Below are 23,893 nucleotides of genomic sequence, written 5' to 3'. Positions count from 1 at the left end.
ACCCTCAGACCGTTCATTGTCCTTTCCACAACTGCTCTGGGCCTTGTCGCCCTCCAGCCTCTGATTTCTGGTTCACTCCCTCAGGGGGTGATGGGCAGCCAGCTCAGAGCACACCTGGGCTGCCGCTGAGCCAGGTAAGACTTGCTTGCACCTCAATGAGGGCAGAGGCCGTTTGTAAGACAAGCTCACTGCTGGGAAAATAGAGGGCCGGCCTCATTTCAGGACACATCAACTGGGAGCCAGTGGCATCGGTAGCAGGATCCTCACAGCTGATCTGCGGAAATGTGAGCTTCCTGGGAAGCTGGAGGAACCAGCAGCAGCAAAGAGATTCCTGACAGGCTTTGCACAGGGCGGAGCAAAGGATCGCCTCAGCTGCAGGAAGGGAGGGGCTTAGAGTTACACGGAGGAAAAACGGACACTGGAGTTGAGCAAGAGGAAGGAGGTCAGATTACAGCTTAGGGGAATTTTTAGCGGCTTAGTTGGGTCATCGCATAAGTCGTGGGTCATCTAAGTCCAACCTGCTGCAAGGCAAGAATCTGAGCTCTGATCAGCATTTCCGCAGCTTGATGGCACATGCAACCCCTAAAAAGCGCATGTACCCACAAAAGGCCCCATCCACCTCGTGCCCTGACCCCCATGCCTGGACCCCCATGGGCACAAGGCCAGGTGAGGGCTGCCACTGCTCCAAGTCCTGCCACAAAACAGCCCCTCGCGCACCTGTGGGGTGCTCCAGCCCCGCCCCAGCCAGGAGGGGACAGACGAGGCAGGCAGGGAGCAGAGCTCTGGCTCCATCATCTCGTTTAATGGCAACTTGCAAGACCCCCGTCGCGGGGCTGGCAGGGGCCTCGCTTGCCCAGCGCAGCCGAGGCTGGAATGTTTCAACGTGGCAGTCCAAAAACAGAGGAGTGGGGCTGCCCCACCCCGTAGTCACCAGCACAGGGGGGACGGGGGGAGAGTTCATGCCCCACCCCAAGACTTCATCTGTGGGGGTTCCGCCCCCCTGGCTCAGCCAAGCACACCTGTCCACAGGCTCTGAGGGGGCAGCCTTCGCCCCGGACCCTGGGGCCTTCTGCAGTCTGTGGGATGAGGAAGGGGCGAGCGCCCCCCCAGCGCAGGAAGGGCAGAGCCGAGGCCTAGAGGAAGCCGGGGAAGGCCAGCTGGAGCAGCAGGACCGAGGCCACGATGAGTCCAGCGCACAAGAGCAGCATCAGCCACACGGGGAAGCTCCCTGCGAGGAGAGAGGGGAGACGACTGAGCAAAGCAGGGGAGGGGGCCCCCCAAGCCCCCCCGTGGCAGGGCAGGGGCCCCACCCCCGACCTACGTCGGCACGGGATGCGGTGCAGGCGGCAGCGGCTGTCCACGGCCACGCTGAGCAGGGCCGCCTCGTTGTCCTGGAGCAGGTCAGGGGTGTCCGGCAGGAAAGCCAGCGCCGTCACCACAATGCCGTGCGCCTCTCGCACGTAGTACAGCCTCTGCGGGAGAGAAGAAGAGCCGGCCGGGTCAGGCCAGGGGCCCCTCACGCCCCACATCCTGTTCTTACTGTCGCCAACCATATTCACCAAGAGGATCTCAGCGCAAGAGCTCCCCTCTCCCCCCCTGTAGTTTCCAGAAACTGGAATCAGATTGATTCCAAGCCAAAGGCGAGGTGGAACAACTCTGTCTTACAGGCCCTGCGGAAAGAAATCAGACCCCGCAGGGCCCTGGTCTCATGAGACAGAGCGTTCCACCAGGACGGAGCCAGAGCTGAAAAGGCCCTGGCTCTGGTTGAGGTTAATCTGGCTTCCTTAAGGACTGGGACCTCTAGGGTGTTGCTATTTATGGCCCTTAAGGTCCTCCGTTTGGCATATTGGGAGAGGCGGTCCCGTAGGTACGAGAGTCCTAGGCCTCACATGAAGGTCTTCCGGGGGGGGGGTGAAACAGCGAAGGGGCTCTCAGGATCAGCACTTGTTCCCCGATGCAATTTAGGCCCCCAGCCCTTGGAGGGAAGCAGCTGGCCATGCCTGCAGCGTCCCTGTCCTCAGGCTCAGCCCCAGCCCTGCCCAGCCGGCTTAGGGGGGCTTTTCTTTTTTGACACCAGCACTGCAAGGTGGATCCCTCCCAGCTGGACTCCAGCCCCCCCTGTGGTCCAGCCCCAGGACCTGCCCAGGGCCTTTGCTGGCTCTCTCCTGCCCTTGGGCTGGCGGTGTCAGGCTGCCCACGAGGCCAGGAGTCGCCTGGGAAGGAGCGGGAGTTGCCTACCTGCAAGGAGAAGGCCACGAAGATGGCCACGGAGCCCGTGACGGTGCCCAGCCCCAGGAATGTGCCCGTGTCACTGCAAGCACAGACAGACAGACAGCCGTCAGCTTCAGAACCAGGCAGGCAGGTTTGTGGGGGACCCCCACCCCAAAATATGTGTTTAGTATCGCTTCCGTTGCAAAGGAAATATAAAGGCAGCATAAAACACATAACAAAAACAGGAGAGCGGGAGCATTGGCACATCTTCGGAAACCTTACGTCAGGGGGAGGCAAAGTTCACTGCAAATGCAGAAACAGAAGCTGGGGCTCGATGGGGAGAAGATCGCGCAAGGCGAATTGTTCTGGCATTTTCAGACAGGTGCTCTTTGTGTGCGTGATCCAGAGGCAGATAAAGTAAACTCCCTTTAACCTACAGCAAACGTGGGCTGTGGGTGCTTGCAGTGTCGCAAGAGCTCTGCCGCCAGGCCTGCCAGGCTACATTGCGCAACAGCTCCTTGGGTTGCGCTTCTGTTTGCCTAACAGCAATCGGCAAGTGTGTCAAAAGTTCTTTAGCATATATACGGAGAGCCCTTTCAAGGCCAGACGCATCTCACCCCCAGAGCGCACGAAGAACCCCTCACTGGAGGTGTTTACGCAGAGGTCGGAGGACCAGCCACCAGGGACCCTTTAGCTGTGGTTCCTGCCTTGCAGGGGGCTGGACTAGATGGCCCGGGGGGGCCCTTCCAATCCTACAGTTCTGTGATTGTACGGTTCCTAAGAAAGGCAGCCTCCCTCCCTGAGGACTTCCAATGGGCCTCTCATGGAATTGTGGAGTCGGAAGGGACCCTGAGAGTCCTCGGTCCAGTATATCTGAGGGAGCGTCTCCACCCCCATCGTTCTACCTGGATACTGAGGTCCAGCTCCGAGGGCCCTCTGGCGGTTCCATCGCTACAAGAAGCCAAGTTATAGGGAACCAGGCAGAGGGCCTTCTCAGTGGTGGCACCCGCCCTGTGGAACGCCCTCCCATCAGATGTCAAAGAGATAAACAACTACCTGACATTCAGAAGACATCTGAAGGCAGCCCTGTTTAGGGAAGCTTTAAATGTTTGATGTTTTATTGTGTTTTTAATATTCTGTTGGGAGCCGCCCAGAGTGGCTGGGGAGACCTAGCCAGATAGGTGGGGTATAAATAAATTATTATTATTACTATAATTATTATTATTATCTAGCCCAACCCAGCAAGGCAGAAATCTCAACTACAGCGTCCATCTGGGATTAAAGGAGAAAGGGCTCGACCAGAGACAGTGCGGTTTGCAGGCAGCGGGGAGCTTCAGTCTCAGTCTTGCTCCCGCAGCCGGCCAAGGGGACCGGCCCCTCTTCCGACACCATCAGATTCCAACCCCCAGCGGCCAGCAAGGCCAATGGTCAGGGAGGAGGGGAGTGGAGCCCCTGAGTGCCGGGAGGACCCCAAAAGGAGGAGAGCAAGAGAGGCGCGGCCCTACCTGACGGAGAGGCAGGAGACGACCTCGTTGCCGCAGGGCTTGGTGAGCAGCGGGAGGAAGCTGTGCCCGTCCCACTTGGTGATGTAGCAGGGGGGCGGGCGCCGCTCCCGCTTGTGGGGGATCTGCACCGTGTACAGACGCAGCGCCTGAGCCTGGTCCTCCACCGTCCCGAACCTGCGCCAGAAGGGGGAGGAGGCGTCAGGGGACGGACAGCCCACGCAGGGCCCCGCCTGCCCGCCTGCCCAGCCCGTTACCTGCAGGCCTGGTAGCGGTAGGCCTTTTCCGGGATGCCCGGGAGGTTCTCGTTCCAGTGCAGCCCCGTCACCATCTGGTCCCGCTGCCAGACGCAGCACTGGAAGTCCCGGCCCACCGTCACCACCTGCGGGGGGCAAGAGGGCGGGGCTCAGGGAGGATGAGGGACCCCAGTAGCACCCCCCCCCTCCTGGGTCCGTCGCTTTCCTTGCTGGAGGAAGAAGGAAGGCAAAGCGACGGCGGCTTCCAGCCTCAGCTCCCTTCTGCACCCAGCCTGGGGAGACTTGGAAGGGCTGGATTGGAACTCAGAGCTTCATTTCCACAAGCAGGGACTTTGGCCCCTATTCACAGCGCGCTGCCCCAGGGGGAGCATTTTGCAGGAAGCCCAATGGCCTCAAGGAAGGGCTGGAAAAGGCCTAGTGACCCAACGGCAGAGGGGGCCACGTGGGCTCAGAACCACGCATTCATTTTGCTCCCTGGGCCTGGCTGTGCAGCGCAGACCCATCGCCTGCCCCACTTTTTAAAAGGGGCCATTTGCTTTGGGCCCCTGGGCTGAGAGACGAGGAGAGACGAGGATGCAAAGCCCTCCCCAACCAAAAAACCACACTTCATTTCCTTGACGTATGAAGAGCCTGGCTGCTAGATTTGGCCCTGTATCCTGGTCTCAGAGCGGCCGATCGGAAGTCCCCATGGGAACCCAGCGAGCAGGATCTGAGCGCATGAGCTCCCCACCCTCCTGTGGTTTCCAGAAACTGGAGTTCAGAAGCATCACTGGCTGCGACTGGCGGGGGGCGGGGGGGGGCACAGCACAGCCAGGAGCCACCAACAGGCCTTTTCTCCATGAATTGGTCAAATCCATTGCTCAACTTGCCTTTCTGGGGGTCTCTGGAGCCCCCCCCCCCTCTTGCTCCAGGAAGTCATATCCTGGAGACCCCTCTGCAGAGTCACAAGAAGAACAATCCTCTAGCCCCATGGACACCCCAAGGGCACCTGCCTTGGCATCGCCCATCTCCCTCCTCCTGCTCTCCCTGGGTCTCTGAACCCAGACAGCGCCTCTTCCCTTTGCAAGCGAGTGACTCTTCCAAGGACCACCAGGACGGGGATCTCGGGTGCTTCTGCGGTGCCCCCTAACAGACCCCCAGGGACCAGCCCAGCACCCCCTCACCTTGTTGTCTGGGCTCAGCGCTATGTCCTCAATCTCCCCATTGTGGGCCTGGAACTCCAGGGATTTCTTCATGCTGGGGAACTGCAGACCAAAGGAGATATTTGGCACCACCGGCACCTCTTGCCCTCCCCACCATCACCACACCCCTTCCGGCGCCCTCCCCTTACCTCCCAGACGCGCAAGAAGCCGTCCACGCCCCCCGTGGCCAGGAGCGTGTGGTCGTGGTTGAAGCAGACGGCCTTCTGCAGGGCGTCTGGGCTGGTGTCCGTCTGGACGCAGTGCAGCGTCTCCACGGCCACCTCGCTCGTCTCGCTGCGCATGCCACCGCCGTTGCCGCCCGACCCGCTGGGGGTGGGGGCCTTGCGCCTCCGGGGGCCCTTGTCGCCAGCACCTGGGGGCGCAACGGAAGAGATCGAGGGCCGTGGCCAACGCTGCCCACTCGCCGCCCACCATGCCCCTTCCCTCGGGGAAGACGGAGCAAGATTGCAACGGAGGAGGCCGCAAGCTGGCGCTCCGCTGCTCCAGATGGGACCCAAACCAAGAGAGGAGATTCCGGTGAAATACAGTGGTGCCCCGCAAGACGAATGCCTCGCAAGATGGAAAACCCACTAGACGAAAGGGTTTTCCGTTTTTCAATGCGCTTCGCAGGACGAATTCCCCTATGGGCTTGCTTCGCAAGACGAAAATGTCTTGCGAGTCTAGAGATTTTTTTCAGCTCCCCACCCCCTTTTTCTAAGGCACTAAGCCGCTAATAGCCTTTTAGCAGCTAATCCGCTAATCCCTTAAGCCTTTAATAGCCGCTAAACCGCTAATAGCGCTAATCCGCTAAACTGCTAATAGCGCTAATCCGCTAAGCCGCTAATAGGGTTGCTTTGCAAGACGAAAAAACCGCTAGACGAAGAGACTTGCGGAACGAATTAATTTCGTCTTGCGAGGCACCACTGTATTAGAAAGAACTTTTTGATGGTAAGAATGGACGCCCTTGGAAGTTTATAAACAAAGAACCAGCGGGCCCCCCCAGGGATCCTTGAGCTGCGATTCCTGCATGGCAGGGGGTTGGACTAGATGTCCCTCGGGGATCCCTTCCAACGCTCCCGTCAGCCCCACCGGTGGATCCCCCTCTGCCCCTCTCTCCAGGGGGCTGGGCCCCCACCTGCTCTGTCGGCAGCCCCTTCGGCGCCCGCCTCCCCTTTCTTCCCGCTGGGCTTCTGCAGGCGGAAGCTGAGGATGTGGCAGGAGGCGTCCTGTCCGGCCGCAATGAGGTCCCCGGCCAGCGCCATGGTCATGGTGGCGCGCGTCTCCGTGTCGTGGGCATGGAGCAGCGAGGCGCACAGCTGCCCCCCTCGCCAGTCCAGCTGCAGGAAATGCTGGGGGGGGGGAGAGAGAAAGGAGAGGGGGGCAGGTCAGCCATTAACCCCTTTGTGCATTCCCCCCCCCCCCGGGGACAGGGCTCCCCCTCCTCCCCCGGGCCCTGGGGGGGTCTCCCAGGCCCTCCTCCCCCTCGGGCCAAGGGGGCACCCAAGGGTGCCAAGGGGGGAAGAGGAGAGGGGGGGCAGGTCAGCCATTAACCCCTTCACGCCTCCCCCCCCGGACAGGGCTCCCCCTCGCCCCCCCGTGCCAAGGGGGCACCCTCGGGTGCCAAGGAGAGGGGGGCAGGTCAGCCATTGCAAAGAAGATGAGCCCCTCTTCCCCAGGCCCCCCACCCCCGTGCCAAGGGGGCCCCCGAGGGTGCCCAGGGGCTGGCCGTGCCCTCACCAGGCCGTTCTTGATGCCCGTCTTGGCCGCGCCTCCGCCGCCGGCGATGAGCGCCAGGCGGGCCCCGCGGTGCACGCGCAGGGCGTAGAGCGGGAAGGGCGCCCGGTAGAGCTCCGGGGGCCGCCGGGGGGCCATGGCGGGCGGCTCGAAGGTCAGCTCATGCCCCCTCCGCGCCCCTCCGCGCCCCTCTTCTTCCTCCTCTTCCTCCGCAGCCCCGCTGGCTCAGCTCCCGAGTGGGCATGCGCGGACTCCCGGCCCACGTCAGCGCCAGCCCGGCCGGCGAGAGAGGCGACGCGCGGCGCGCCATCTTGGGGAAGGGCGGAAGCCCGGAGTCTTAAAGAGACAGCCGCCTCCGCGACTGAAGATGCTGCGCCTGCGGAGGGGCGCGCGATCCTGAGTTATTGGCAGGTTCAAAATTATGGCCTAGGGCCGACCCGCGGCTGCTGCTTCTCCTGGGTCCCAGCCAGGGCCGGACTGAGGTTTGATGCGGCCCTCAGCTCCTGAAGGTAAGGGGGCCCTTTCTAGGTCCAGCTGTCTTTTTGTCAGCAACAAACTGTCGCTGTTTTTGGTGTTGAATATATGCTAGATGGTAATTTAGGGACCTCATAGGTATCTCAAGCCCTTTGCACATGTTTCCATGCAAACAGTCCATGCAGAATGTAAGGTAAAGGTAAAGGGACCCCTGACCATTAGGTCCAGTCGTGACCGACTCTGGGGTTGCGGTGCTCATCTCGCTTTATTGGCTGAGGGAGCCGGCGTGCAGCTTCCGGGTCATGTGGCCAGCATGTCGCGAACCAGAGTAGCGCATGGAAACACCGTTTACCTTCCCGCCGGAGTGGTACCTATTTATCTACTTGCACTTTGACGTACTCTCGAACTGCCAGGTTGGCAGGAGCAGGGACCGAGCAATGGGAGCTCACCCCGTTGCGGGGATTTGAACCACTGACCTTCTGATCGGCAAGTCCTAGGCTCTGTGGTTGACACCACACTGCCACCCGATTCCCTCTCATGCAGAATGTAGGCACCCTATATATAGAAAGGAGCAAACCAGGGATATTTTTGAGAGCAGGTGGGGCCCATTCCTTACATCCTAGGAGCCTACACAACACAAAACACTGTTGCTGTATGTAGGTTTTATTTTATTTGTTGTTTATCTTACATTTTGGAAATGTACATCCAGTTTTCTTATTCCTTTAAAACATTTTGGGGGGGGGGGCCAAAAGAGTGGAGCCCTAAGCTATAGCTTGTTTAGCCTACATGTAAATCCAGCACTGGTCCCAGCTCTGGCCAGGAGCAAAGCAGTCCTCCTGCCTCACTCGCCCCTCTCTTCCCTCCCTGCAGAAAGCACAGCTGCACTGCCAGTTTTTGAGACTTCGGAGGAGAAGTGGCCCATCTGGTCCGGCAAAGACCCCAAAGAACCTAGGAACCAAGATGGACTGCCTCTGGACCTGGAGGTTCCAGAAGAACAGAAGACGAGCCTGCCGGATCAGGCCCAAGGATCAGGCCATCTGGTCCAACTTCCTGTTCTCACAGCGGCCGACATTGCTTCCTCGACTGTGGAGGCAGAGCAGGGCCATCCTGACTAGTAGCCTTCAAAAGCTCCTCCTGCGTGGATTTGTCCCATCCTCTTTTCAAGCCATCCAGGTCAGTAACCATCAGTGCTTCCTGTGGGAGGGAGTTCCACAGTCTAACACTGCGCTGTGTGAAGAAAATGGGCCAAACAGGAGACAAAGCATGTTTGGGAGCTCACAGAATTTGTTGTAAACCTCTTTTCAACAGAATTTACTTTTGCTGCCTCCAAAGCTGTAGACAGGGACCAGCAGCACACTGTGCTTGGGGGACAGGAGGTGGGCTGGTGTGGAGGACTCCCTGGTCCTGAATGGGGTAACTGTGTCCCTGAAGGACCAGGTGCGCAGCTTGGGAGTCATTTTGGACTCACAGCTGTCCATGGGGCGCAGGTAAATTCTGTGTCCAGGGCAGCTGTCTGCCAGCTCCATCTGGTACGCAGGATGAGACCCTCCCTGCCTGCAGTCTTGCCAGAGTGGTGCAGGCTCTGGTTATCTCCCGCTTGAACTACTGCAATGCGCTTTACGTGGGGCTACCTTGAAGGTGACCTGGAAACTACAACTAATCCAGAATGTGGCAGCTAGACTGGTGACTGGGGGCGGCCGCCAAGACCATATAACACTGGTCCTGAGAGATCTGCATTGGCTCCCAGTACGTTTCTGAGCACAATTCAAAGTGTTGGTGCTGACCTTGAAAGCCCTAAACGGCCTCGGTCCTGTATACCTAAAGGAGCGTCTCCACCCCCATCGCTCTACCCGGACACTGAGGTCCAGCACCGAGAGCCTTCTGGCGGTTCCCTCCCTGCGAGAAGCCAAGTTACAGGAAACCAGGCAGAGGGCCTTCTCGGTGGTGGCGCCCGCCCTGTGGAACGCCCTCCCACCAGATGTAAAAGAGAAGAACAACTACCAGACTTTTAGAAGACATCTGAAGGCAGCCCTGTTTAGGGAAGCTTTTAATGTTTGATGTATTAGGGTATTTTAATATTTTGTTGGAAGCTGCCCAGAGTGGCTGGGGAAGCCCAGCCAGATGGGTGGGGTATAAATAAATTATTATTATTAATATACTTGAATTCCCAAGAGTGCGTTCTGCGCCCACGAGGCAGGCTTGTCCTCACTGCTGAAAAGGCCCCATGCACCAGAGGAGAAGGAAGGCCAAGGGTGCAATCCTGCGGAGATTTACTTGCAAGCCAGCCCTGCTGTGTTCAGGGCTGTTTACTTGTGAGCACACCTGCATAAGGACAGAGCTGCGAGGAGCAGCTGGTCCCATCCTGCCCCCTAAGTATAGCAAGCCAGGCGGGTCCTGGGAGGGAGAGCTCCCCAGCAGGCTGGCAGGGGGGTCCCCAAGCTGCACAGCTATTAAAAAGAAGTTGACCAATTTGATAAGACAAAAACCAAATAATATAATCCAGAAATAATGGAAATCTTTAAATGATTATCTATGTAGACAAGGATTAAATGTAAGGCATTGGTTGTGTTTAGAATTGATTTATGAGAGATTTAGAAAACTTAGAATGTTTGCGTGAGTTTGTATGGGAAAAATGGAATAACAGATATAATCTTGCTTAAAATGTATACAGGAAGTGCAGTGTAAGCGATGGAAGTCAATCAATGAAATTTTATTATTTTCATATTGAGACACCTGTAGAATGAACTTGGAAGAAATTCTTCCAACATTTCTTTTTTTCCCTCTTCTTTTTTCTTTTCTCCTTTTCTCTTTTGTTCTTTTTTTCATATATATGTGCTTATTTGAAATATATATGTATGCATTTGTAACATTTTGCTTTTTTTGTAAGTTATGTTAAATAAACAATAATAATAATAAAAGAATTCGACAAATTCAGGATGGCTCCACTGTGCCTCCGCAGTCAGAGGCAGCCATGCTTGCAGGTTTCCCATAATGGGCATCTGGTTGTCCACAGTGAGAACAGGACGCTGGACTAGACGGGCCCCTGGCCTGATCCAGCAAGCTCTTCTTGAGTGCCCTGTGTGTTGCCTGCCCCAAAACAAGGCCCAGCATTGCCGCGGGTTGGACTAGATGACCCTCAGGGGTCCTTCCCAATTTTGTATTTCTATGATTCTTTGGCCAGCCCCACCTGGGCCTGCGTTCTCTGAGCCCCTGTGGGTGGGGCAGAGGGTCTCTTTCTGGAGCCAGCTGGGTGGAGCTGTCCCAGCAGGAGGCTGGGCTGGGGCCGGATCCTCCCAGCTGGGATGGGGCTCTGGGAGTCCTCCTGGCGGCCGCAAAGCACATCTGGCCTCCGAAGAGGAGGAGGATCAGGGTCAGCGGCAGGAGGGATGGCTGACCCAGAGTCTGTGGCCGGGACCGGGGAGAAGGCGCTTGGCCCCTGCGCCCCCCAAGCTGCCTGCCTCCTGTGCTGTGGGAGTAGCAGCCAGAGGGAGTCCCAGCCGTCCTCATCCTCGGGCCGCAGACGGAGGGGACCAGTGGGGCTGAGCAGGAGCCAGAGAAGGGGCAGCAGAGCCAGAGGAGCCGGCCGGCTGCCCAGGGACGAAGTGCCAGTGGCAGCTGCAAGGAGGGTAAGGAGGACAGCAGCCTGGGGGCAGGCGATGGCTGCTAACCAGGCTGGCTCTGTTCTGCGTCCACATCTGGAGCCGGCGATGCTTCTGAATGCCAGTGGCTGGAAACGGAGCAGGGGAGGGGGTTGCTCTCACGCCCAGATCCTGTTTGTGGGTTTCCCGCATTGGGGATAGGATGCTGGACTAGGTGGGATCCTCACTGACCAGCAGCTGGTCTGGTCTGATAGAACCTCCAGTTCCAGAGGCAGTCTATCTAGACTTCTGGGTTCTTTGGGGTATTTGGCCACTGGGCTAGCTGGGCTCCCCTGGGCCTGATCCAGGAGGGCGCGCCTCGTGTTCCTCTGTTCTTAAGCAGCACGCCACACCTGGAGCCGCTGGTGCAAGGAAGGAGGGAGGGAGGGCTTGCAGAGCAAGGCTGGGAGCAGGGTGGGCATGTGTGGGTCACCCCAGAGACTGCTGGATGATGACTCCTGCCCCAGCTGCTGGCCAGGCAGCTTCCCTGTTCCCATTGCAGAGGAGCCTGGGCTTTGCAGCTTGAGAGATGGGGCTGAGGCCCAACCCTAACAAAGCATTGATTGATTTGATTGATTGATTGCACTTCTATCCCACCAGAGAGCATAAGGAACATAGGAAGCTGCCTGTGTTCCATCTAGCTCAGTATGGCCTGCTCTGACCGGCAGCCACTGCTCTCTAGGGTTTCAGGCGCGGAGTCTCTCCCAGCCCGGGACCTTTTGCCTGGAAGGTCTGCCGCTCTGCCGCTGAGCCACGACCCTCCAAGGCGCTCCAGGTGGCACACGTGGTTCTGTCCCTCCCCATTTTAGCCTCACAGCAACCCTGCCAGGGAGGTCAGGCCGAGAGCGACTGACTGACTGACCCACGGCCACACCCAGTCCGCTTCCTGGCCGAGTGGGGATTCGAACCCTGGTCTCTGCCAGGCCCCATTTGGACACTTCTGTGGAACACTGGCACGCTTATGCAGCTGGGGTGGCGCTGTGGGTTAAACCACAGAGCCTAGGACTTGCTGATCAGAAGGTCGGCAAACGGGGTGAGTTCCCGTTGCTTGGTCCCTGCTTCTGCCAACCTAGCAGTTTGAAAGCACATCAAAGTGCAGGTAGATAAATAGGTACCTCTCCAGCGGGAAGGTAAACAGCGTTTCCGTGTGCTGCTCTGGTTCGCCAGAAGCGGCTTAGTCCTGCTGGCCACATGACCCGGAAGCTGTACACCGGCTCCCTCGGCCAATAAAGCGAGATGAGCGCCGCAACCCCAGAGTTGTCCCCGACTGGACCTAATGGTCAGGGGTCCCTTTCCCTTTACCTATGGCACACTGGCTCTTATGCGGCTGGAAATGTAGGGAGACATAGGGTTGGAAGGGGCTCCCAAGGCTCATCTAGTCCACCCCGTTGCAGTGCATGAATTGCAGCTAAACAGCTGGAGCAAAGGGACATAGAAGGAGCACAAGGCGCCCTCAGCCAAGCCCCCAGTTCTGTGGGGAGTGGGGCATGTGATGTCCTTGCTCTGGGGCCAGAGGAATGTGTGGCTTGGGCATGGCCAGCCCAGCAGGCGGACAGGGTCATTGGCAGCCCCTCCTCAGGCTGACACCACTGCGTCTCCTCGTCCTCAGGGCCGCAGGAAGGCCCCCGTTGCCGCCCGGGAGCGAAGCCGCGTGCAGACCCTCCGCCAGGCTTTCCTCGCCCTGCAGGCGGCGCTGCCCGCTGTGCCCCCTGGCACCAAGCTCTCCAAGCTGGACATCCTCCTCCTGGCCGCCAGCTACATCACCCACCTGAGCCACACCCTCCAGCAGGGGCCCCTCGCGCCCAGGATGCCCCCAGCAGCCTTCTTGCACCCACTGAAGGTAAGGGGGGGGAGAGGGCTGGTCTCCCCCTCTTGGGGTCTGGCAGCTCGCTTTGGCAGCATCTGCCACGGAACTGGCAAGCCCAAGTCGCACGCTGGAGCACTGGTGGTTTCCTCACAAGGAGTCCTGCAAGGCGGGCAGAGTCCCAGAGTCCTTTGGGGAAGCCCTGGGGGGGGGTGGCAGTGGTGGTCCCTGGGCCTCCCCCAAGTTTGTTTGCTTCGCTTCATTTTTGGCCTTTGCACCCTGCTCTTCTGCCAAAATGGCTTCCAGTGCGACCTATATACATTTGAAATGAGACAGGCCCTGCCAGCAGGCTAACCCCCCCAAAAAAAACCCCTCACAGCATGCAAGGTAAAAGCAACAGGGAGGGAAGAGGAAAACTCAAAACCACTGATTTTGAAACAGTTGTTCCTAATATGATTGGCTGGCCCAGACCAGAGGCAGGAGGGGCCCGACAGAGCAGCAGGGCTCCTCTCTCTCCTTCTCCCCCTCACCCCCCATCTCCCCTTTCTGTCTTGCAGAAGTGGCCCCTGCGCTGCGCCCTCTACGTGGGCTCCTGGCCTGGAGGCCGCCCTTCCGCAGAAGCAGCAGTCGCACCCTTGCCTGCCCCCGGCGGGTGGGCTCAGATGGGTCCTGACGCCAGGGGGGCACAGCCCTGACCCGTCTCCCTGAAGCAAGATCTGACGGTGGACCGGACTCCCTCCGAAGAGAGGCGATTCTCTAGCTGAGATTCCTGCACTGAAGCGGGTTGGGCTGGATGACCTCTGGGGATCCCTCTAACTTTACAGTTCTATGATTCTCCCTGGGATGATGGCGCCATGGGGTGCTTCCTGCCTCATGGAAAAGCCTGGGTGCCCCCAAACTCTCCTCTGCCCTCCGGGGCTGCATTTGGAGGGACAGTCGAGGCCCAGGCTGCGCTCTTCCCAGAGCGGCTTACAGGACCCCTCTGGACCCCTTAAAAGCCATTTGTGGGGTGGACTGGAGTCCATATCACCTAATGCAGGAGGTCTTAGGTGGGTCAGAGGGAGGCAACCTGGTGCAAGACCACTTCCAGCATTTCACAGAATCCTCGAGTCGGAAGGGACACCTGGGGTCATCTAGTCCAACCCCCTGCAATGCAGGAATTTGTTCATAAACATCTTTTATGACTGCTCTAGATAAGCAGCTTGCCTTCGCGTGGGGCTCCCCCTCCTGCAATGTGTGCTCAGACCTGCTGCCTGCTGGAACCCTAGAGGTGGAAGGGACTGCAAAGGTCCTCTAGTCCCCCCCTGGCGCTGAGCTCATGGCCCCCTGCCTTGCCAGCCCCCCAGTCTGTTTTCAGGGCTAATGGAAAGGGCTGGTTTTGACTGCTAAAGCCCTTCAGGGTTTGGGACCAGCAGGCTGTGGGGCTGGCTGCCTTGGCCTGGAGCCCAGAGGACGGGCCTTTCCTTGCCAGAGACCCTCCCCCAGAAAGGCCTTCCTGAATTTTGGGGGGTTTGGCACAGACAAAACCCTGTTATCTCCCCAGGCCTTTGAAACTTGCAGCAGCTTTGGACAGCTGTTCTTTGAGTCTTCCATCTTGTGCTGTGGGTCCCAATCTTTTTTGGGGGCTGCCCCCTAGGTTCCCTCCATGCATCCCCAGCGCCCCCTACCCTACAGAAAACCCTTCTCAGAATGGTGGTTTGCATGTCTCGCTACGAGGAAGAGAACGCCCTCAAAACCAAACCAGTCACGATCACAGTTTATTCAGATTCCAGTTCAAACCAGTTGAATTTGATCTGGTGAGACCAGCTGACTGTCATCTCCCTCTCAGCGCCCCCTAGGCCACCCCACCACCGACTTGGGGACCCACAGACCTAGTGCTTAAATCTTGATGTTGCACCATGCTATTATGGCACTGAATTTTGCCAGCTCCCGAAACACATGCAATCTGTGGCTGCTATTAACAAAACTGCATCCTTTGCACAGTGTGGCTCTGAGCATGTGCAGAGTGCGTTTCTACGGCTGCAAGAAGATTGGGGTGGGGACTTCCGGAGGCGGCGCGAAACCGTGATGGCGGACCTCTTCGAGCTCTGAAGAGGGGCACCGCAGAAAAGGGTTGTTTCGCTACGGCGCAGCGGCAACCCATCAAGAAAAACCACGGACAGAGAGAGTCCGTGGCCGTGGGACTCGGCGGGCACCTGGAGCGACCCCAAATTCGCGGAAGGGACCCCGTAAGGGGCTCCGGAGTGAAGGAGGGGGAGCGGTGCTGTGAGTTCATCGCTCTTTCTGCGGAGGCGAAGCCGCGCGGCTGTCACGGATGAGCGCTGACCTTTCTTCCAAAAAATACTACTCTGAAACAGCAAACCCGTGAGTAAGGACTTAAGATTTGTTACAATAACTTGAAGAAATTTGGCTGAAACCGGGAGACGAGAAAGAGGAAGTCCGTCTTCCGGCACTGCTTATAAGATCAAAGCAGACTGTTTAAAGAGCGGAAAGCGCTGTGAACAGGGAAGCTTTAAGGCTTTAAAGTGGGACTTTCGTGCACACTTGAAATTCTATTCTTAAAGGAAGAAAAAATACAGTTTAAATTGGACTTGGAGCGGTCCCCCATGGGGCGAGGGAAGACTCTAACCCCAAATCTTCGGGTGGCCGGGTGAAGTTGCTTGACTGCGGAACTGTTACAAACTTCCAGATACTTTTGTAACTGAAGTGCAACTTTTGGGCTTACTTAGTTTGAGTGGATATAATTGCAGGCACCTTGTTGGAACATTGTTAAACGTTTTAAAGTGCTCTGCAGGACTTTTTTCTTAGTGTTTTGGAACTAACTTGCTTTTAAAATTGTTTTTGAAAACGGAAACTTTAATGGCGGAAAAGTTACCTTCTTCTTACTAACTTTTGGTGGCACTCCCCCTAGAGGACATTGGATAACAAAGGCCTGGGAAAAGTTTTTTTGCTTACTTTCTTTCTCCAGACTGTTTATAAATTTGGACTTGTCTTTCCCATGGGATTACAACATCTGACCTTGAACATTGACTGATGAGTGGTACAGGAAAGACAAGAGCAGCCAAAGCTAAGGAAGCTAAGGAAAAAGAAAAAGCAAAAAAGCAGGCACAGCTCTTGCAAACAACTTTAACTCAGGGACGTAGACTATCAGTGCCTGCTGTGCTTGCAACACAAAAAGTAGAAAGTGAAAAGCCTGAAAAATCTGAAGAGGAAGATATGGCATCAGGAGGAGCAGAGGCAGCACTGAAACAAGTTTTGGAACAATTGTCAACATTAAATCAAAAAATTGATAACCAATCAACAAAAATTGACCAAGCTACATCCTCGATCCAGAAATTGACAGATCAGGTTTCCCAACACACCCAAGCAATTGAAAAATTGCAAGGAGCAACGGAAGAGAACCGTAAATTGGCAGGGGAAGCCGTTGAAATTGCAACATCAGCTAAAAAAGAGGTAGAGGAAGTTAAAGCAGAAGTCAAGCCTCTGCATAAACAGATAGGGGACCAACAAACCTATCTCTCTTTGGTGGAACTGAAAAACCGGGAGACTAATCTTAGGCTTAGGGCGGTCCCAGAAATCGAACAAGAAGATTTGATTGGATTTTTGACAACAGAATTTTCAAAGTTCTGGGGCTTAAAAGAAGAAAGTGATTTTAAAATAGTATCGGCTTTTCGACTGGGAAGATTGGTAAGAAAAGATAGATCTAGAGACTGTCTAATAGCTTTGAGATCAAGAGAGGAGAGAGACAAAATATTAGGCCTACACTTCAAAAACTCAATTGAGATACAAGAGAAAAGGGTGGAAATCTACCGAGATATTCCTAAACAGCTATTGGATCTGAGAGCCACCTATTCAGAATTGGCTAAGTTGTTGAGACTTAACTCAATCCCTTATAGGTGGGAGTTCCCACAAGGACTATCATTTACTTACAAACAGAAGAAGGTTAAAATAAGATTACCAGAGGATCTACAAAAGTTCCAGCACGACCACGGAGAAGATCTCCAAAAAGAAGCAGCAGCCCTTTGGCCTATACTTAAACCAGGACCCACTCTGCCAGCAGGCGGAGGGACGCCTAAACCCTCGGAATTAGAGGAAAAAGAAGATACACCGCTCTAGGTGTAACAGAATAGTTCAGGATGTCTCTGCAGCTACTCAGTTGGAATATAAATGGCGGAAATTCCCCGGAGAAAAGAAGGAAACTGTTTCATATATTGAAGAAAGAACAATTGGATATTATTTGTTTACAAGAAACCCATGTGACCAGGCTCCACAGGAAAGTTTTGGTCAACAAAAGACTAGGCCAAGAGTTTATTTCCTCAGACAAGGTAAAGAAAAGAGGAGTGGTGATTTATGCTAAGGAGAGCCTGATACCTAAATTTTTATTCAAAGATGAATATGGAAGAATTCTGGCAATTGAAATCCAGACCCAAGGAGAAAAAATATTGATACTAGGAATTTATGCTCCAAACGACGGGAAATCAGAATTTTTCAAGAAGCTGCATGAGACGCTGCTGGACTATCTGGACTATGCTAACATCATAATGATGGGAGACATGAATGGAGTGGTGTCTACACATATGGATAAGTCTTATAACCAAAATCTAACATCAGACGGCAGACTGCCTAAAACTTTTTTTGAAATGACTGACAATCTGGATTTGATTGATATATGGAGGACAAAGAACCCCCTAGGTAAAGAAGGAACTTTCTTCTCTGAGGCCCACCTGTCCTGGTCAAGGATCGACCAAATCTGGACCTCCAGGGGGCTGGCACCCAAGACTAAAAAGGTGGAAATCTGCCCAAAAACATGCTCCGACCACAACGCTCTGAAATTAGATCTCAGACTTACTCAAACCGGTTCCTTCAGATGGAGAATGAATGACACTCTTTTAAGAGATCAAGAGATTGTGAAAAAGGCCCAAAAAACATTAAAGGACTATTTTGAGATAAATTTGAATACTACAGTAGAAAAAAGAACGATCTGGGACGCAAGCAAAGCTGTCATGAGGGGGTTTCTGATACAACAGAATACAATTAAGAAGAAGCTCTGGAATGGAAAGAAAGATAAAATACTGGAGAAAATACATCAAGGAGAGAAAAAATTGAGAACTAAACCAAAGTCAAAGGATCTGTTGAGAGAAATTAAATTCCATCAAGCAGAATATTCAAAATTGATTAATCAGGAGATTGAATGGAAAATAAAACAGATGAAGCAAAGATCCTTTGAATCAGCAAATAAATGTGGAAAGCTGCTAGCTTGGCAGCTGAAAAAAAGACAAAAGTTGAATACAGTTACAAATCTAGAGATTGAAGGAAGAACGGTGCAGAAACCAGAGGAAATTAGGAAGTGCTTCCACAGATATTTTAAAGAACTTTATGTACAGGGGCCTCAGAAAGAATCAGAGATAGATCATTTTTTAAAGACAAATGGACTATCAAAAATAACTCAAGATAAAAGATCAATCTTGAACTCTACAATAACCACCCAGGAAATTGAAAGTGCCATTCAGAACATGCAACTAGGCAAATCTCCAGGCCCGGATGGGCTTACCTCCAAATACTACAAGACTTTGAAAGACTATTTAACACAACCCTTGTTGGAGGTATGCAACCAGATCATGGATGGGAAGAGGGCACCAGAAACGTGGAAAGAAGCGTTCATCACATTGATACCTAAGATAGAATCTGAAAAGACTCAACTCAAGAACTACCGCCCCATCTCACTCCTGAATGTGGATTACAAAATATTTGCAGACATTTTGGCAAGTAGACTTAAAAAAGTTTTAATTGAAGTAATTCACAAAGACCAAGCAGGCTTTCTCCCTGGTAGACATTTATATGAGAATACCAGAAACATCATCGATATTTTGGAACTTTTACAAACTAACAGGAACACAAGGGCGGTGTTAATTTTTGTTGATGCGGAGAAAGCATTTGACAATATATCTTGGATGTTCATGAAGAAAAACTTGGAAGGGATGGGAGTGGGGCGGGGGTTTGAAAATGGGTTACGAGCAATTTATTCAGAGCAAAAGGCCAAATTAATAGTGAACAATGTGGTGACGGAGGAGTTCAAAATTGAAAAAGGGACACGACAAGGGTGCCCTCTATCCCCTCTTTTATTCATTTCAGTCCTGGAGGTGCTATTGAACATGATAAGGGAGGACCGGCTGGTACAAGGGATAGAGGTCGGAGTGAAACAATATAAACTTAAAGCTTTTGCAGATGACCTAGTTTTGACATTGCAGGAGCCAGAATCCAGTACAAAAAGAGTTCTTGAACTTATATCTGAGTTTGGTCAGGTGGCGGGGTTTAAGTTGAACAAACAAAAAACCAAGGTTTTGACCAAGAATTTGACACTTACAGAAACAGAGGGGTTTCAGAGAGAAACAGAATTAAATGTGGTAAAGAAAGTGAAATACCTAGGGATCTATTTGTCTTCCAAAAATTTGAATTTATTTAAGGACAATTATGAAAAATGCTGGTTGGAAGTAAAGAAGGATTTAGAAATTTGGTCAAGATTGAAACTTTCCTTGTTGGGAAGGATTGCAGCAATTAAAATGAATGTATTGCCGAAAATGTTATTCTTGTTTCAAACCCTACAGATCGTGGACAGAGAGGAATGTTTTGGAAAATGGCAGAAGGATATATCTAAGTTTGTCTGGCAGGGCAAAAAGCCCCGAATAAAGTATAAAATATTAACTGATTCAAAAGAAAGAGGGGGGTTTGCCCTGCCGGATTTGAGGTTGTACTATGAAGCTGCAGCCTTCTGCTGGCTGAAAGATTGGTTTTTGCTAGAAAACACCGACGTCCTAGATCTGGAAGGTTTTGATAATGCATTTGGTTGGCATGCATATCTATGGTATGACAAGGTTAAAGTTCACAAATTGTTTAAAAGCCATATTGTCAGAAAAGCGATTTTTGCAGTCTGGATGAAATATAAAGACTTATTAGAGAGTAAAACACCGAGGTGGCTATCACCGGTGGAGGCCAAAGCTCGAAAAAGACCCAATATGGAGGCCTATTGGCCGAAATATTGGGAATTAATTGAAAAAATTGGAGACGGTTGGAAGTTGCAGAGCCAGGACAAATTAAAAAACAAGGTGCGAGATTGGTTACATTATGCTCAAATTCAAGAGGTTTTTAAAATGGATAAAAAGGTTGGTTTCCAGGAGGGGAAATCGAAACTAGAGACAGAATTGTTAGAACCAAAGACCAAGATTTTATCTAGAATGTATAACTTGCTGCTTATGTGGAACACACAGGATGAGACAGTTAAATCTGCTATGATAAAATGGGCACAGGATGTTGGACATAATATTATGTTTGAAGACTGGGAAAGGTTATGGAACACCGGAATGAAATTCACGGCATCTAGTGCCTTGAAGGAAAACATTATGAAAATGATATACCGGTGGTACATGACCCCAGTCAGGCTAGCCAAGATGCATCACCTGTCTGACAACAAATGTTGGAAGTGTAAGGAAGCAGAGGGGACCTTCTTCCATCTCTGGTGGACCTGCCCAAAAGTGAAGGCCTTCTGGGAAATGATTTATAATGAATTGAAAAAGGTATTTAGGTATACCTTTCCTAAGAAACCAGAGGCCTTCCTGTTGGGCATGGTGGACCAGAAAATGTCAAAGAAAGATAGAACTTTGTTTATGTACGCTAGCACAGCAGCAAGAATACTCATTGCAAAGAGTTGGAAGACACAAGATTTGCCCACGCTGGAGGACTGGCAGACGCAGTTGATGGACTACATGGAGATAGCTGAACTGACCGGCAGAATCCGAGATTTGGATAAAGAAACAATTGAGGAGGACTGGGGAAAATTTAAAGATTATCTGAAAAAATATTATAAGCTGTATGAATCCTAAGAAAGTGCATGATTAGGAAACGTTAAGCTTCTGCGAATATGATTAAGTAAATGGTAAAATTAGTGACAAAAGAGAAAAGGAGACAATTTAAATTGAATATGTTATGTTTATTTTAAAGGTATTGAAATTGAGATATAATATATTGTATTTGGATACATAACATTCGAAAGTTACAACAAGGTATGAAATAAGGTAACAAAATGCTGACATTGTTAATGCAAAGAACGCAGAATCGGAAGGGGTGGGGAAGTCCAAGTTTTATTTTGTTTTTGTTGTTAAAAAAGAGAAAATTTGTTTCTTGTAACTACTTTATTTGTTTATAAACCTATAAAATTATGGAAAGAAACGCAATAAAAAAATTTATAAAAAAAAAAAAGAAGATTGGGGTGGATCCCCTGGGTACCTGAGGAGGGGGTCTGGGCAGCCTGGGGCCATCTCTTCTTCTGGAAGAGCCCCATGGGAGGTGTGGGGTGGGGAGAAAAACCTGCATTTGGCTGGGGCTGCCTGTGGGTCTAAGAGGAGCTCAGGCTTCCAGTTCCTGCTTGTGGGGCGATGGGGGGAGAGGGAAGGCAGCCTCGTCTGTTCTTCTCTGGGAAAGGGGGCTGGGGCCAAGGCCGAACTCATAAATCCACCCTGGCCCCGGACCAAAGCCTGCCCTAACGAGCTAGCTAACGAGCTTTCCTCCTCCTCCTCCAGGCAGGACCCTCAAAGGTCCGTGGAAAGAGGGGTCACCCAGCCCTGCAAAAGTCCAGCTGCTCCCAGACAAGAGATATTGTAAGGGGGTGAATTGACGTTCCCAGGAAAAGTTGGCTCAGCCGCCCAGCAGCTGGGACACCCCCCCCACTCCCTCCCCACGGCTAAAGGGCCCTGCACAGGAGCCAGGGAGAGTGGCTTATGGGGCAGAGGAGCATGGGGGAAGGGGTGGCATGTGGGGCACCGAGGCGAGGCCTCCAGAGCTGCTAGGACTTCTTCGTGCAGTTAACCTACGGAACTCACTGCCACTGGAGGCAGCAAGGCTCTTGAATGCCAGTTGCTGGAAAGCAGTGGTGGGGGGGACACAGTCACGGAACCGAGAAATTACAGAAAACTAATGAAATACCATGAAAATCCCTGAAATGAGAAGTAATTGGCCACAAATGAACTAAATAATAAAAATCAAAAAGTTGAAGGAAAGAATTAGAAAAACCTAGAATTGTAGGTTTGTAGCCGGCATCCCGTTAAGGCTTTGTACAATATTCCATTTTTTCCCCTTAAACTTTTTGATTTTTATTATTTTATTATTATTTATTACTTCTCGTTTCAGGCATTTTCGCGGTATTTCATTTGTTTTGTGTAGTTGCTGGAAAGGGCAGGAGAGGAGAGGGCTCTGGGGGTCCAATCCTGCTTGTGGGTTCCCCAAAATGGGCATCGGGGAGGAAGTTCCACAGTTTCAAAGAATCACAGAGTTGAAGGGACCCCAAGGGTCATCTAGTCCAACCCCGTGCAATCCAGCAATCTCAACTAAATCAGATGGCCGTTCAGTCTGCTTAAAAACCTCCAAGGAAGAAGAACCCACCACCTCCCAAGGGAGTCTGTTCCACTGTTGAACAGCTCTTTCCATCAGAAACTTCTTCGTGATATTTCGTCAGAATCTCCTTCCTTGTCACTTGGAAGCCATGGGTTCGAGTCTTACCCTCTGAAGAAAACAAGCTTGTTCCCTCTTCCATGGGAAAACCCATGAGATATTTGAAGGTGGCTCTCGTGTCTCCTCTTCTCCACCCAAACATACCCAGCTCCTTCAACCATTCCTCATCAGGCTTGGCTTCTTCCTCATTCTGACTGCCCTCCTTTAACTCTGAAGGCGACGGGCCAAGCAGGAGACGGACCAAATTTGGGAGCCCCCCAAAGGTGTTGAACGAGGGCAACCATGGCTGCAGGAAAAGCCAGAGGCTCACAGGGAGCTCCTGTCCTCTCTGCAAAGCTGGGAAGACACCATTGCTTCTGCGCTGCCTCCCCAGTTCCCCCCCAGTGTTGACCTCTTTTATGGAGAAGGACACCAGGGACCCACCAACCTGAGTTCCCCGAAGATAGAAGCCCCGCCAGGGGCCCCCAAACCCAGGAGGAAAGAGCAGCAACAGCTGCCTTGCTGCCTCTTGTCTCCTGGCAGAGAAGGGCCTGTTTGCTGGATCCGGCCAGAGGGGACCCATCTAGACACAGAATCCTAGAACTGCAGAGTGGAAGGGAGCCTGCGGTCATCTAGTCCAACCCGCTGCAGTGCAGGGATCCTGTTCTCACAGAGGCCAGCCAGGGGGCTGTGGGAGGCGGGCAAGAAGGATTCGAACTCCCTGGCGAGTTTCCACCCAGAGCCTCCTCTTCCTCCTCCTCCACGCATTTATCTCACCTTCTTCCCAAGGTGCTGGCCACACCACCTCCTCCTGTTTTCCAGGGTCTATGCAGCCTGTGTTTTCCAGGTTCCTCCCTCCGCCTGCATCCCTGACTGTGGTTTGCATGAGGCAGTATGGAGTAGTGGTTAGAGTGCTGGACTGGGATCTGGGAGAAAAAGGGTTCAAATCGCCACTTGGCCACGAAGCTCCTTGGGTGACCATTCTCTGTCTTTTTCTGAGCCTGGCCTAACTCACAGGGTTGCTGTGGGGATTGAAGGAGGGGGAAAGAACGGTGGGCTCCACGTTGAGCTCCTGGGGAGCAAAAGTGGGTTGATATAATAATAAAAAAATGTATTTATTCCCCAGCCAGAAAAAATAAAAAAATAAAATACAGGTTAAAATGCAATTTAAAATGCAGCCTCATTTCAAAAGTCAAGACCATAAAGGGAGGGTAACTTAAGGGTCAGACTGAGTCTAAACCAAAGGCCAGGAAGAACAGCTCTGCCTTGCAGGCCCTGCGGAAAGATGTCAAGTCCCACAGGGCCCTGGTGTCTTGGGACAGAGCATTCCACCACATTGGGGGCCAGTACTGAAAAGGCCCTGCCCCTAGTTGAGACCAATCTAACCACCTTGCGACCTGGGACCTCCAAAGTGTTGTCATTGTGGACCTTCGGGGCAGACCAGGAGAGGCAGTCCCGTATTATAAATATAATAAATAAGTTCCAGCGGACACAGCAACGGGCCCCACATACGCAGCGGCGCCCCTTGAGCAGAGCCCCAGACGTCTTCCGAGGCAGGATTAGAACCCGGCTCCCCCAGCGCCCAGCTTCCACCCACGAAGCAGCCAGCAGC

General features: G+C 53.1%; 2 protein-coding genes across 2 annotated transcripts; one reads left to right on the top strand and one right to left on the bottom strand.

The window, feature by feature from the left end:
• Window positions 1-781: 781 nt before the first annotated feature.
• PREB (prolactin regulatory element binding) lies at window positions 782-7,169 on the bottom strand. Its single transcript, XM_083432733.1, has 9 exons — window positions 6,889-7,169; window positions 6,287-6,500; window positions 5,301-5,524; window positions 5,134-5,214; window positions 3,971-4,095; window positions 3,717-3,890; window positions 2,239-2,311; window positions 1,322-1,472; window positions 782-1,228 (listed from the first exon to the last, which is right to left on the bottom strand). Exons 1-9 carry the CDS (start codon window positions 7,021-7,023, stop codon window positions 1,134-1,136), a joined length of 1,272 nt encoding a protein of 423 aa, XP_083288859.1. The 5' UTR covers window positions 7,024-7,169; the 3' UTR covers window positions 782-1,133.
• A 3,547-nt stretch (window positions 7,170-10,716) lies between these two features.
• On the top strand, window positions 10,717-14,834 carry TCF23 (transcription factor 23). The gene is made up of 3 exons (XM_083432301.1): window positions 10,717-10,985; window positions 12,607-12,837; window positions 13,359-14,834. Exons 1-3 carry the CDS (start codon window positions 10,746-10,748, stop codon window positions 13,494-13,496), a joined length of 609 nt encoding a protein of 202 aa, XP_083288427.1. The 5' UTR covers window positions 10,717-10,745; the 3' UTR covers window positions 13,497-14,834.
• The last annotated feature ends 9,059 nt before the right edge of the window (window positions 14,835-23,893 follow it).

Source organism: Podarcis tiliguerta, assembly GCF_965153285.1.
Source record: "Podarcis tiliguerta genome assembly, chromosome: 3".
In the NCBI taxonomy this organism is placed as follows: domain Eukaryota; kingdom Metazoa; phylum Chordata; class Lepidosauria; order Squamata; family Lacertidae; genus Podarcis; species Podarcis tiliguerta.
Note: the sequence above shows the minus strand (reverse complement) of the source record. Positions and strands in the feature narration are given on the sequence as shown.